This window comes from Cricetulus griseus, chromosome 4 (assembly GCF_003668045.3).
Source record: "Cricetulus griseus strain 17A/GY chromosome 4, alternate assembly CriGri-PICRH-1.0, whole genome shotgun sequence".
NCBI classification, from domain to species: Eukaryota; Metazoa; Chordata; class Mammalia; order Rodentia; family Cricetidae; genus Cricetulus; species Cricetulus griseus.
The window spans coordinates 188,299,632-188,315,596 of NC_048597.1; the positions used below are offsets into that span (position 1 = coordinate 188,299,632).

General features: G+C 37.5%; 1 protein-coding gene across 1 annotated transcript in view; it reads right to left on the minus strand.

Moving 5' to 3' along the window:
• Mlip (muscular LMNA interacting protein) overlaps positions 1 to 15,965 on the minus strand; it is a 101,129-nt gene that overhangs the window by 43,307 nt on the left and 41,857 nt on the right. Inside the window, exons 6-8 of the mRNA XM_035444225.1 lie at positions 2,003 to 2,068; positions 1,838 to 1,921; positions 1,655 to 1,714 (exon numbers count right to left, since the gene is read on the minus strand). Coding sequence (XP_035300116.1) covers positions 1,655 to 1,714; positions 1,838 to 1,921; positions 2,003 to 2,068 — 210 coding nt within the window. The remainder of the gene's footprint in view (positions 1 to 1,654; positions 1,715 to 1,837; positions 1,922 to 2,002; positions 2,069 to 15,965) is intronic.

Here is a 15,965-nt window from a genome sequence, read left to right on the forward strand (position 1 = left end):
CCCACTAGCTACAGACTCAATGATCCATTCATACCATTCAAATTCAAACACTATCTAAATTACCACACTCTCTACGTTCCATTATGCTGTGTCTGTTTCCCTACCATAGGCCCTGGGTAGAGATGTAGGGTTCATTTATGACTCCTCTCTTTTATTACTCATATCTGAATTGTTATCAAGCCCCAAATCATTTGCTCATCTATGGCTCCTTTGAACCCACCTTTCCAGTTCACTATCAGTAACTGTACTCCCTACCTCCTCAGAAGCCTCTTTCCCACAGCCAGAATGACCATTTTTGCAACCTTCTATTTTCCTTGAGATCCAAATTGCATACCATGACATATATATTCTCAAACTAATTTTACACTGTTCATCCCTGGTTCACTAAACTTCAAATACACTGACTTTTTCAACATTTTCACAAAAATAAATCATGTTGCCTCAGGAAATTCATACATTCCTATTCCTTTGCCTGGAGATATTATTACTGGTCTTTCTAACCCCATTTTACATGCAGATCTCACAGTAAATTCTATCCTCTTCTTCCATAACTGTAGTAAGCTCCTTAGGATTTCCACCTGGGTTATCTTTAACTTTCTAGTGACTCAGAGCTGAGCCCATAGTGGGTACATAATAAATACTTGAAGGAAAGGAAATTCTCAACACACACACACACACACACACACGCACGCACGCACGCACGCACGCACGCACGCACGCACACAGACAAAATAAAAAAATTTATTTCTGAAGTAGGGTGGTAGCCAGATTACTTTTGAAACTCCCAACATCATAACAGCAAGAACAATATATGATCTCATTAGTTATTCAAGATATTTGTCCATAATGTTGCAACTGAAAATGAATAGTACTCTTTTAAGTCATGATAATCTGTACATTTAAAACCTGCTTCAGATACACAATGTCCCATGGTACACAGTTCATGCTGAAAGCATTTATATTCATTGAAAGAGAGAAAACAAAGCTAATAATGATAAAAAATATTGGTACCCATAAAGAAAAAAACAAAATACATCTTGAAATTGCGATGAATAGAGCTACATTAAGCAATAGAAGGTAATAAAACTGGGGAAATATATACTTTGTCATAGCAAATAGAAACAGTTACATTATGAAAAAGAAACAATATACAGAATAACTCTGACAGGCTAAGGTCTCCAAAGTTCTGCTTCTTTAAGTCACAGAACAGTGAAATCAGTTCAGTCAGAAAGAACTGAATTAACACCCATATGAAAGCTACAAGAGTGTTGCTTTAGTAAACTTCATATCCCAATTCTACACTTTTAAGTAAATGTAAATTACATTAATAATGGAGCTGTGGTTCAAGATTAATATAAGCTACAAACTTGACTTGTAAATCCACAAAATGCCAACATCCAAAAACCTGAAACATTGGTTTTCACACAAGTTGAAACTGATCCACAGCTAAAAACTAACTTTACAGTGCAGACTAAGTTATGTGTATGCATGTAAACAAACAGAAGTAAAAGTCAACCCAACAATTTGCTATGTGCACCTGGTTACTAGCTATTGAGTTGTTTTCTCCTTTTACTACTGAGCCTTGACTCACAGTTTGAAATCATCTATGTGGGAAATTGAATGGTGCAGTAAGCCATAATAAATATATACATACTTTGCTTGTTTCAGAACCCAGCGTTTTCTGTGGGGGCCGTGAAGGAGAACCAGAAGAATGCTGGAAAAGAAAAGAACAAAAGGAAAGAGAAGAACAAGCCCATGAGGCATCGTGGCTAGACAGAGGGAAATAAAGCAAAGCAAAGCAAAGGTTTGAATAGCACATTCTACTCTACAGCATTACCATAGACAAGGAGTCCTGCAAGACCTTATCAATGGTAGCACAGAGCTCTTCAGTTTGCTGCCTGAGCTGTGCAGGGAAATAGAACTGGAAGAATTGAAACCAGGAACGGGGTTAGCATTGAGTCTGGGGATTGCATACGAAAGCAGGGCAAGCCGAAGTCATTACCTCCACTGGTAGGTCTAACACGTTGGCCTTGGAGTTGCTTTCAGTCCTGGCTGGTTCATCTAGTGCCTAGTGATAAATGAAACAGTTCTCATATGAGGTTTCTCATTGATTCCAGTACTGTGGTGCTATCCTTACAAAGAAGTCCTGTAAATAAGTCTCAATGTTTCTAAGGAAAAAACTAATTAAATCATTTGGTAAACTATTCTCAGACATGAAGACACCTTTCACATCTGTCCAGTGTCTGCTTTGAAATCAGTGTCTGTAACATAAGGTGTAGTATTGATAAATGCTGGAATCTGTATTTTTTTACATCTGTTCTTTATTTTCTACTTTGCTTTTGCTTAATTTTTAAATTTTAACTGATTTAATGTGGCTTGTTTCTTATTCATCTTAACAACAGCTTGAGCCCATGTTAGTTAGCTACAACATCTGCAAAGCCTTGGAGTTGTTGCTATGAATTTATATTTTCCTTTGAATATGAATGGCATTACTCTGTTTCTTTGAATGCCTAAAAATTATGAACTAGAGGCAATAGTATATGTAAAAAAGACTCATAATTCTGTTATGAGCCCATAAATACTATTTTCATTTAGTTTTAAAATTTTTAACATTTTATTTACTTAATTGGTGTATGCCATGATGCATATGTGGAAATCAGGGGACTAATTCTCTACTACCATGGATGTTCCAATGAGAGCTAATAGTCTTGGTAGCAGGTTCTTTTGCTTCCTGAGCCATCTATCAGCCCTTCCTTTAGTTTTTGTCTTTAAACTCTGTCTCCCTGATACTGAGTAGCAGCCAAAGTCTCTAATCAGCTATTGCATACTATGTTTGGTATAAGTGATACCCAGAGTTTGTGAAGCAACACTTGGAGGTCTCCTTTGTGGAAACTTCCAGTATCTCCCCTCCCCTTAAATTCCAGCTTTTGTGTGACATCACATGTTTTTCTTTTTTTTTAATCAACAAGGCTTTAGTTTTTGCTATGTTTTAACTACTCTATAGTGAGTAAATAATGGTCAGTCTTGAAAGAAAATAAATACAACTTAGAGGCTAATCAAATATAATTTTCTTCTTTTGAGTAGTGACTCCACTGTAATTTCTGTCTATTATTCTAGTAACTTCATACCATCCTGTATGTTTTTGTGATGCAAGTCTGACCTCAAACTTGCTATATAGCCAAAAGATGACTTTGAACTCCTGATCTTCCTTCTTCTACCTCCCAAGTGCTAGGATTATAGACATGGGCCACCATGCTGCCTACTTTATCTGCTACTAGAGATTGAAGCCAGGACTTTGTGAAAGCTTGGCAAGTACTGTATCAGCTAAGCTATATCTACACCAAGAAGAATATTTTTAATATTTCATCTTGAGTTTATTTGCGATCTGTAAGATAACTGCCCCGATGTAGGATATCCCTCCATTTTTCAGAAGCAATGAGACAAGATAATTTTATATTTTAAGCTCACAAATTCCTTAACATGTATACTTTACAAATTCAAATTTCAAACCCACTGAAAAATAGCATTCTGGTTACTTTTTATCTACCCTAAACAAATATTATTGTCATTTCTTTTTTGTAAATAATTTTTCTCATCCATCATGTACTAGAGAATACAACATTTTAAAAAAAAATCTTATCTTTTTAACAGTGAGGGCACTTTCTGTTTCTGCCTTTCCTAGCCTTGTCTTTCCCTACTCTTGACTGCTTGACAATTCTTAGTTGTCAGTTCAACACCTTCAGCAGAGCATCAGAATCCAAATGAACAACAGTATTTGACAACTTGAAGATTCCTCTTAAATTTTAGTTATCAAATTATTTCCTCAGTTGAAGCACGTGGAATTGTCAGTATTCAATTGAAAATTACATAGGAAGATGGTAATGTCATAAGGTTGAAGCTGTTTCTATATATTTTATAATTTCTTTGAAAAATTTTTTCTCCATTTTTATTTAAATTAGAAACAAGATTGTTTTACATGTCAATCCCAGTTGCCTCTCCCTCCTCTCCTCCCCCGAAGCCCACTAACACTCTACCTATTCCATACCCTTTCTGCTCCCCAGGGAGAGTGAGGCCTTCCATGGGGGATCTTCAAAGTCTGTCATATCATTTGGAGCAGGGCCTAGACCCTCCCTGTGGGTCTAGGCTGAGAGAGTGGAGTAGGCTCCCAAAGTCCAAACGTGTATTAGGAATAAATACTTATCAACTACCAGAAGCCCCATAGATTGCTGTGACCTCCAATCTGACATCCTCGTTCAGGGGGTCTGGAACAGTCCTATGCTGGCTTCCCAGCTATCAGTCTGGGGTCCATGAGCAACCCTTGTTCAGGTCAGCTATTTCTGTGAGTTTCTCCAGCCTGGTCATGACCCCTTTGCTCATCACTCCTCCCTCTCTGCAACTGGATTCCATAGTTCAGCTCAGTGTTCAGCTGTGGGTGTCTGCATCTGCTTCCATCAGCTACTGGATGAAGACTCTAGGATGGCATATAATGTAGTCATCAATCTCATTATTGGAGACGGGCATTTATGGTAGCCTCTCAACTATTGCTTAGATTGTTAGTTGGGGTCAAACTGGTAGATCTCTGGACATTTCCCTAGTTTGAGAATTCTCTTTAAACCTATAATGACAACCTCTATTATGGTATCTCTTCACTTGCTCACTTCTATTCTTCCCCTGACTAAATCTTCTTGCTCTCTCATGTCCTCCTCTCTCCTCTTCTCCCCTTCTCTTTATTCTAGCTCCCTCTCTCTTCCCCCATGCTCCCAATTATCTCAGGAGATCTTGTCCCTTTCCCCTTCTCTGGAGGACCATGTATGTCTCTCTTAGGGTCCTCCTTGTTTCCTAGCTTCGCTGGTGGTGTGGATTTTAGGCTGGTAATCCTTTGCTCTATGTCTTAAATCCATATATGAGTGAGTACATACTATTTTTGTCTTTTTGTGACTGGGTTACCTCACTCAGGATGGTTTTTCTAGTTCCATCCATTTGCCTGTGAATTTAAGATTCCATTGTTTTGTTTTGTTTTTTCCCACTGAGTAGTAATCCATTGTGTAAATGTACCACATTTTCTCTCTATCCATTCTTCAGTTGAGGGGCATCTAGGTTGCTTCCAGGTTCTGGCTATTACAAATAGTGCTACTATGAATATGGTTGAACAGATATCCTTGTTTTATGAATGTACATCTTTGGGGTATATGCCTAGGAGTAGAATTTTTGTATCTTATGGTAGACTTACTCCCATTTTCCTGAGGAACTGCCATACTGATTTCCAAAGTAGCTATATGAGTTGGCACTCCCACCAGCAGTGGAGGAGTGTTCCCTTTTCTCCACATCCTCTCCAGCATAAGCTGTCATAGGTGTTTTTTAGCCATTCTGACAGGAGTAAGATGGTATCTCAGAGTTGTTTTGGTTTGCATTTCCTAACAGCAAAAGGATGTTGAGCACTTTCTTATGTGTCTTTCAGACATTTTAGATTCCTCCATTGAGAATTCTCTATTTAGTTCTGTACCCCACTTTTTAATTGGATTAGTGGGTGTTTTGGAAAAGCTTGATTTCTATGACTCAGGTGTGTCTTTAGCAACATGATCATATCTTCAAGTTCTAGAGAGTAACCAGCAGCATTTGCAATAGTCATTAATATTTGGAGGTCTTTGGAACCTCAGTGACAAAGAGCTAGCTCAATTGGATTTTTTGTTAGCCTGTGCTATCTACTAGAGTACAATTGTGCTGCTAAAAGGGAGATTCCATTTTAAATCGTTTTATGTATGTATACAAAATCTTCTGTAGTATGTTGCCATATGACTTTTTTTTAAGTATTCGGTGTTATTTCTGTCTCTCAGTATTCTCTCCTCTACTCTACCCTTTCTTCTTCTTTAACCTTTCCTATTTCATAATCTGTTTTTACCCTTTATACTTATTTATCTTTCAAATATTTTATAGATGACTATCGGTCTTTTGATACAGGCGATTTTTCAAGATATCTAGTCCTAATCCACTTTTGATATTTGACAATTTAACATCATTAAAGTCGTTCAAAAATATGTGGAATGAGTTTTAAGGCAATTATAAAAGGTTATAAAATATGATTAGTGAAGTAATTAGAACAAACCTCTGATCTCTTTAGGCAGTAGCTTTCAATAGAAAAATGATCACCTACATATATATGTCCTGGTAGGTTTGTAGACAGACAAATAAGACAGTTCTCTACTGGAAAGGATTGAATAGCGTGTAGAATAACAAGCCACCCTGTCTTCTCATCTGCATTCATATCCTAGTTCCTACCTTTAACTGTTATCCTGATGCTCACATATCCTGACTACAAAGTGTCATACCAGCCATGGAACCACAGGACTCATTGCTCATCAGAATCTGCTTTTTTTTTTAGCAGATCAAGGAATTACACAGATCTAAAATGACCAGTCTTCACTAGCAGGCACCATGTCTGATAGAATTAGGACATGAGAATGGAATATGCTTCTAAGAGTTCAGACAAAGGAACATGAAAGACAAAGTTCATCATTTCTTAATTTTAATAAGTTACTTTTTAATTTGGGGGATTCTAGTATAACTAGAATCTTCTATTTACTCTCTTCAAACCCTCCTGACACCCACCCTTGTCCTCTTTCAAATTCATGACCTCTTTTTTTCAATAATTGCTGTTACATGCATATATGTATGTATAAACATGCTCTTTAATACAACCTGCTCAGTTTTATCATGTTACATTTCTGTGTGTTTCCAAGGCTGACCATTTGGTATTGGATAACCAATTGTTGGGCTCTTCTTTGGGGAAGACAGCTTCTCCCACTCTCAGCAGTCCTTACATAGGAAAATGTTATCTGAAAATTTTTGTTTTCTAGCCTTACTTCTTTGTATTACAAAATAAAATTCAGAAAACCATTTATAAATGAGTCACCTTTATAGTAATTATTCTTTTGCTTTTTTCTTTTATGTTCAAAAATTATGATTAGTTGTGATAATGGTGAAAAGGGAGTAGAAAATTTCATAAAAACTAATTCAGAGAGTTTAATTTTCCCTGACAAGGTGTTTCTCATCTGCTTTTCACCCTGTAGGTAATAGAGAGCTCCCTTCTATGATGTTAGAAGATAGCAGAGTACATAATGTCTGTACTTGACAGATACAGCCACATATAGTGCTTTACATATAGTGTGCATGGTCACAGACAGCCACAGTTCAGCAGAGGACGCCATAAAATAAAATGAAGCATTACACTCAAGTCTTTCATTGCTGAAGGACTGTAAAGGGAGCCTTCATGGTACTGAGAGGATGAAGTGTCACATGATTCCACAGAGATGTATGATTCAACTATTGAAATAAGCCCACTGGAACTGAAAGCTGCTTCTAAGGAAAGCATGAATAGCATCTGGTCTTTGGGGAAGGGGGATTATCTGGCTAGTGGACCACTCTACGGATGTAGAGGAAAGGTAAGTTATAGTTGTAAACAGAAGGATCTCCCAATTTACTAGATGTTAAGCCACATATAACATTGAATTTATTGGGGGTTTTAGACTAAACATGATATTCAGTATGGTAATAGTTACAGAGAAAAGAGGTACAAGAAATTATATCCAAATTTTGTATAGAAGGCTAAACACAGCAGGAAAACTGTTTAATGGCACCCTTCACCTTCCCAGCAATGTTTTTCCATGCACTTCTTACTGTCACTCTTTATCCACAAAGCATCACTTGTGTTCCTTGAACTTTGTATCTTTTATATTTTGTGGTATTGGCTTTCTCTAAATTTCAGTTCACATAGAGAATTATTCTTCATTGTAAAGATCCAAATGTCTTCTCTTGACATCACTGCAATTTATTCATTCCCTGGTTAAGAATACATTTTGCATACTGATGGTCTTAGACATTAATCTTGTGTACCCTGTGTAGCTTGCAAACTTCGTTGTATCCTGGCAACAGCTGTAATAACCCAGCAATTGCCATTATATTCTGTTTCTGATAAGGGTATAAAAAGTCTGATTGGTTTCAATAAAATATCCATAAGTTAAAAAAAGACTACTGAATCATGAGATGATGGCTCAGCAGTTAAGTGCTTGCCACTCATGTATGAGAACTAGATCCAGATCCCCAGGAACCCATATAAATGAAGGGTGAGCTTAGAGGTCCTCCTGTATTTCCAGCTCTAGCAGATGGAGATAGGGAACTCACAAAACAAACTCTCTAGCAAGACTAGTAATACTAAAGACCTCTGAATTTGATTGAGAAACTTTGCCTCAATGAATTAAGGTGGAAAGGCAACAGCAAGCAATTACAACATCAACCTTGGGCCTCCTGATGTGCACATGTGCACACACACACACACACACACACACACACACACACACACACACACACACACACACACACTAGAACTAAAAGTGACTATTGTATCATGAGTTTTTTTTTTTTCCAATTGGGTCTTTTTTCCATTGGGGTCAAGGGATTAGTAAAGCTATTTAGAATAGATTAAGGAAGAATAAACTGAGGAAGAAAGAGAATTAAATAGATAAATATATCACATAAATAATATTATAGTTCTTGGTAAAACACTATGGAGAAGTGATTTAAACTGAGTGTTTTAACAAACAAATAATTGTGTTAAATATTACTATTCAACTCCTTTGCCATTAATTTGTGATCAATATTCATGAGATGACATTTTTAGCCCAAACCAAATGAAGTCAATAGTTTGGTCTGTGGAAAATTACCACGGGTGAACATAATTCTTACACTACTTGAAATATTGAACTATGCCCAATGAATGTCAAAATGATATCCGAAAGCTACAAAAGATAATGAGCATTGGGAAGAAAGGCTGTGACTTTGGAATGGTTTCATTGCCCACTCTATGTTAAATAGAAGGGTATATGGGGCAAAGTGTCCTTAAATTTTATTAAATTTATTTCTTAATTGACTATGATGAGTAGTTTGTCAAATACATCATCTTGACTCACTGTAATACCTATAAAATGTAGCTTTTATTCTGTGATACATTTTATTTAAATATATTTAAGCCTCCATTAGCAAAAGCCAAAAGCATGGAGAAATATACAACCCGGGTTTCTTTGAAGATCTGGGACCATTCAAAGTACATTCCTTTCATATGACATGTTTATTAACTATGAGATCTGAGGAGCTCTCTCTCTTACTTCTTGATTTAAGTTCTGGAATATTTAGAGGATTTCATGCCTGCTCCTCCCACACAGAACATAGTTAACACTTTCCTTTTTGTTGTTTTGTTTGCTTTTTTAGGTTTTACAAACTTGTTACCAGTCTCAAACTCATTCCATCCAGGCTTCCTTGCAGGAGGATTCAGCAATCAATTCAGCAGTCCAATCAATACTACCTGTACAACAACCAATCTCTAAGCTTCTTCCAGGAATTCCCAGCCTGCCTCCTACTGACAGGACCCTCCCACACTACATCCACCTTTCCACCTAGCCAGATCCTACATGTCCTTCTCTAGTGTTTTGCCAGGTTAGTCTGCCTAATCCTTCCTTCCATGCACCCTCACAAATCCCAGATCTACTCCCAAACTCCAGACTTGGATCTGATGCATATCATATACATCAACCCAGTCTCTTGTGTCCACCTGACCTCATTCCACCTAAGCCAAATCCATATCCATATATAATGACCTGTATATCCTCTCTTTGGCCCCAAACTGCTGTCCACATCAGACACAGAATAACAAAACAAGCCCATCTGCCCAGACGTCATCACAAAAATTTAAAAAGTAGGGAAGAGCCAGACAGAATTATGGGTGTGGAAATCAGGAATCACTAGACTCTGAATAAATGAAGTGAAGTTTATTTGGGGAAAAGAACTTACACAGAAAACAAGTGACAGTCACAGGCTCCAGCTCCAAGGATGCAGACCCTGCCTCCCTGATGCTCTCCGTGACCCAAAGGGGCTTCTGAGCCCCAATCCTTTTTCTTTTAACTGGTCATGTCCATACATGAGACCACACCCAAAAGAGCATGGTCAATGTTACAGGTGGGAAGGTGACTATCACTACACCGTATCTTCCCTCCAACCAAAACAGTCTCTCCAACCCCACTAGCTTGCCCATGTAAATTACCTAGATGAAACCCAGGACACGGAATTTAAAACAACAATCATAAATTTTACAAAAGAATTTTATAAATTTTATAAAAGAATTCAAAGAGTTGAAAGATAAAAACAGCTCAATATACTTAAGGAGTTTAAAAATAGAAAGCACCTGACTGGTACACAGTAAAACACAAATGTGGCTGATGGAAATGCCATCCAAAAGCCAAAGATTATACATTCCATTCAGCAGCATATGGAAGTTTCTCTAAAACAGACCACACCTTACTAGAACAACAACAACAAAAGCATAGCAAATTCAGAAAGAATTTGAAATATTGAAATAACTAAGTGTATCTGATCTGACCATAAATCAGTAAAACTAAAGATCAACAGCAAACAAACCTCTAGTAAATACAGACTCAGAAAGATTAAATAACTCATTGTTGAATGATGTGTATGTCAAGAAACAATTCAAGAAAGAAATAAAAAAAAATTTCCTAGAACTAAGTGAAAAGGAAACCATAACACAGAAAAAACCCTCTGAGACACAGTGAAAGTTGTCCTGTGGGAGGTATTTATATCTCTAAGTACCTTCATTAAAAAGTCAGAAAGACTTAAAATAAATAACTTAATGATGCAACTCAAAATTTTGAAAAAACATGGACATACCAAATCCAAACTCAACTGACAGAAATAAATAATAAAAATCAGACCAAAAATCAATAAAGGTAAAGAAAACAATGCAAAAAACTAATTAAGTATAAGAGCTGGTTCTTTGAGAAGATGTGATTGACAAACCCTTGGCACAGCTAACCAAAATAAAAAGAGAAACCAAATAAAACAGAATAAAAAATGCATAGAAAACATTTTAGCATATGCCAAAGGATAATTTAGAATATCATAAGGGAATACTTTTAATGCTTGTATTCCATTGAGTTGGAAAACATAAAATAAATGGAAGAATTACTATATTAAGCCAAACTACCAATATTAAACTATGAAGTCAATAAATCTTTTAAAATTTTATTTATCCTTTTAAATTTCATTTTACATTCCAACAACAATTCTCCATCCCACCCCTCCTCCCACTCCACCTCACCTCTCCCGAAGCCCACCCCTGGTCCACTCCTCCTCATGGGCAAGGACTCCCACAAGGAATCAACAAAGTCTGGCATAATAGGTTGGGGTAGGGACAAGCCACCCCTCCCTGCATTAAGGCTGAGCATGACATCCCAGATCATGTACCAGGTTTGTATCCTGGTCCTGTCAGTGGCCCCTCAGACAGTTCAAGCTTCACAACTGTCTCCCACATATGGAGGGCCTAGTTCAGTCCCTATAGTCTACACAGCTGTCAGTCTGGAGTTCTTGAGCTTCCACAAGTTTGGTTCAGCTGTCTCTGTAGATTTCTCCATCATGATCTTGACTTCCCTTGCTCATATATTCCCTACTCCCTCTCTTTGACTGGATGCCTGGTGCTTGCTTGTGGACTCTGTGTCTGGTTCCATCAATTACTGATGAAGGCTCTATGATGATAGTTGGGGTATTCACCAATCTGATTACAGGGGTCCTCCTTGTGAATTCTTGTGTGTTACCCTAGCACCAGGTTTCTCCCTAACCCCATAGTGGCTCTCTCTATGAAGATATCCCTTTTATTGCTCTTTCACTGCATCCCTCCCCACATCAACCCTCCAATTCCTTCATGTTCTTATCCCCCGCTCCTCCCCCCTACCACCCTTCTGCCCCCAGTTTACCAAGAAGATCTGGTCTAATTTCCTTTCCCATGGCAATCCATGTGTTCCTCTTAGGGTTCTCCTTGTTATCCAGCTTCTCTGGAGCTGTGGATTGTAGTCTGGTGTTCCTTTTGTTTACATCTAATATCCACTTATGAGGGAATACATACCTTGTTTGTCTTTCTGAATCTGGGTTACCTCACTCAGGATGGTTTTTTCTAGTTCCATCCATTTGCCTGCAAATTTCATGAGGTCATTCTTTTTTACAGCTGAGTTGTACTCTATTGTGTAAATATATCACACTTTGCCAGGCGTTGGTGGCACACGCCACTAATTCCAGCACTCAGGAGGCAGAGGCAGGCAGATCTCTGTGAGTTCAAGGCCAGCCTGGTCTCCAGAATGAGTGCCAGGATAGGTTCCAAATCTACACAGAAAAACCCTATACCAATATATATATATTGGTTTTTCTTATCCATTCTTCAGTTAAGAGGCATCTATGTTGTTTCCAGGTTCTGGCTATTACAAATAATGTTACTATGAATATTGTTGAGCAAATGTCTTTGTGGTATGATTGAGCATCCTTTGGGTATAGGTATATGCCCAAGAGTAGTATTGCTGGGACTTGAGATACATTGATTCCCAATTTTCTTAGAAACCACCATATTGATTTCAAAAATGGTGATACAAGTTTGCACTCCCACCAGAAGGGGAAGAGTGTTTCCCTTATTCTACATCTTATCCAACATAAATGTCCTGGTATTTTTTATCTTAGTCATTCTGGCAGGTGTAAGATAGTATCTCAGAATCATTTTGATTTGCATGTCCCTGGTGATTAAGGATATTGAGCACTTCCTTAAATGTCTTTTGACCATTTGAGACTGCTCTGTTGAGACTTCTCTGTTTATCTCTATACCCCATTTTTCAATTGGGTTATTTTTTATTTTGATGTCTAGTTTCTTGAGTTCTTTATAAATTTTGGAGATTACCCCTCTGTCAGATGTGGGGTTGGTGAAGAGCTTTTCCCACTCTGTAGGCTGTTGTTTTGTCTTCATGGCAGTGTCCTTTGCCTTACAGAAGCTTTTCAGTTTCACAGAGTCCTATTTATTGATTGTTGCTTTCAGGGTCTGTGCTACTGGTGTTATATTTAGGAAATGGTCTCCTGTGCCAATGCATTCAAGTCTACTCCTCACTTTCTCTTCTATCAGGTTCAATGTAGCTTGATTTACATTGATGTCCTTGATCCACCTGAATTTCAGTTTTGTGCATGGTGATAGATATAGATCTATTTGCAATCTTCTACATATTGACATCCAGTTATGTGAGCACCATTTGTTAAAGATGTTTCCCTTTTTCCACTGTACCACTTTGACTTCTTTGTCAAAAATCAGGTGGTCATATATGTGTGGATTAATGTCAGAGTCTTTGATTCAATTCCATTGATCTGCCTGTCTGTTTTTATGACAACACCAGGCTGTTTTTATTACTATAGCTCTATAGTAGAGCTTGAAGTCAGAGATGGTGATGCCTCTGGAAGTTCCCTTATTGTACAGGATTTTTTTCACTTATTCTGGGTTTTAGTTTCATATGAAGTTGAACATTGCTTTTTCAAGGTCTTGGGAAGAATTGTGTTGAGATTTTTGATGGGGATTGCATTGAATGTGTAGATTTCTTTTGGTATGATTGCCATTTTTATTATATTGATCCTGCCTATCCAAGAGCATGGGAGATCTTTCCATTTTCTGATATCTTCTTCAATTTCTTTTTTTATTTTATAGGCACTCATATTTACATATCAATCCCCCAATTCCCTCACCCTCCTATCCTCCTATGTTCCCCCCAATCTCACCAACCCACCCCTTACCTCCTCCCCAGGGACGGTGAGGCCCTCCACAGGGGACCATCAAAGTCCATCATATCCTTTTCGGGAGGGCCTAGGCCCTCCTTGCTGTATCTGGGCTGCAATAGTATCCCTCCACAGGGAATGGGCTCCCAAAGTCCATTTGTGCTCTAGGGATAAAGACTGGCTCCACTGTTAGAGACCCCATAGACTGTCTTGGCCTCCTAGCTGACATCCACATGTAGAGGGCTTGATTTGGTCCAATGCTGGTTCCCAGTTTTACGACTAGGGTCTCCATGCGCTCACTAGGTCAGGTCAACTGTTTCTGCGGGTTTCTCTAGCACTGTCTTGGCTCCTTTGTTCATCCCTCCTCCCTCTCCGAAAGTTGATTCCAGGAGTATTATTGTTCAGTGCTTAACTGTGGGTGCCTGTTTCTGCTTCCATCAGCTCCAGGATGAAGGAGCTCTCAGGTGGCAGGCAGATGGCCTCAATTTCTTTTTTAAGGACTTAAAGTTCTTCACATACAGGTGATCACTTGTTTGATTGGAATTACCACAAGATATTTTATATTTGTGGATACTGTAAATGGTGATGTTTCTCTGATTTCTTTCTCAGCCCACATAATCTGTATATAAGAGGACTACTGACTTTTTTTAGTTAATCTTGTATCCTACCACATTACTGAAGGTGTTTATCAGTTGTAGGAATTCTTGGGTAGAATGTTTGGAATAACTTATGTGCACTATCATATATCATAATGACAGTTTGACTTCCTTCCTTTCATCTCCTTTTGTTGTCTTATGACTCTGGCTAGAACTTCAAATGCTATATTGAAGAGATATGGGGAGAGTGGACAGCCTTGTCTTGTTCCTGATTTTAGTAGAATCGTTTTGTGTTTCTCTCTGTTTAATTTGATGTTGGTTATCAGTTTGCTGATAATTGCTTTTATTCTCTTTAGGTATTTTCCTTGTATTCCTGATATCTCCAAGACCTTTATCATGAAGGGATATTGGATTTTATCAAAGGCTTTTTCAGCATCTAATGAGATGATCATGTGGATTTTTATTTCTTTCAGTTTGCTTATATGGTGGATTACATTGACAGGTTTCCATACATTGAACCAAGCATGCACCTTTGGGATGAAGCCTTCTTGATCATGGTGAATGACTTTTTTGACGTGTTCTTATATTCAGTTTGCCAGTATTTTATTGAGTGTTTTTGCATCAATGTTCATGAGGGAGATTGGTCTGTCATTCTCTTTCTTTGTTGCATCTTTGTGTGGTTTGGGTATCAGAGTTACTGTAGCCTCATAAAAGGAGTTTAGCAATGTCCCTTCTATTTCTATTGTGTGGAACAATTCGAGGAGTATTGGAGTTAGCTCTTCTTTGAAATTCTGGTAGAATTTTTCACTGAGGTCATCTGGTCCTAGGCTTTTTTTTTGGGGGGGGGGACTTTTAATGACTGCTTCCATTTCCTTAGGAGTTATAGGCCTATTTAAATTGTTTATCTGGTCTTGATTTAATTTTGGTATTCCATTTCTTTTAATTTTCCAATTTTGTGGAGTACAGGTTTTTGAAGTATGATCTGATGATTCTCTAGATTTCCTCAATGTCTATTGTTATGTCTCCCTTTTTGTACTGATTTTGTTAATTTGACTATTCTTTCTCTGCCTTTTGGTTAGTTTGGATAAGGGTTTGTCTATCTTGTTGATTTACTCAATTCTTTCTATTGTTCTTTTTGTTTCAATTGTATTGATTTCAACCCTCAGTTTGATTATTTCCTGGCATCTACTCCTCCTGGGTGAGTGGAAGTCAACAAATCTTAATGGACCAATAAAAAACAAGAAAAATAAAATATAATAAAAGTCTTCTAAAATGCTTTATTAAAACTAAAACAATGGAGTCACATGAAATTCTCCCAGACTTCCCAAAAAGATTCATTGTCAATCCTTTTTAAACTATTTTTAAAAATAAATAAAACAGAAAGAGTACTCTCAGATTCTTGCTTTGTAGCCTGTATTACTCTTATCCAAAACAGGAAAAGATACAACATAAAGAAAACTACAGGCCAGTATTCCTGCTGAACATAGATATAAAATTACTCAGATAATACTAAAAAGTCAAATACAAACACATATGAAAAGGATTGTCCACCATGACTGTGTTGGCTTTATAGCTAATATGCAAGGATGGTTCATCATATGCAAGTCAATAAATATAATAAACTATATAGTATACAGACTTAAAGAGAAAAATCACATGATCCTCTCAGTAAATTCAGAAAAACTTTTATAAAATCCAATATGGTTTCATAGCAAAAGTCCTAGAGACTAGGAC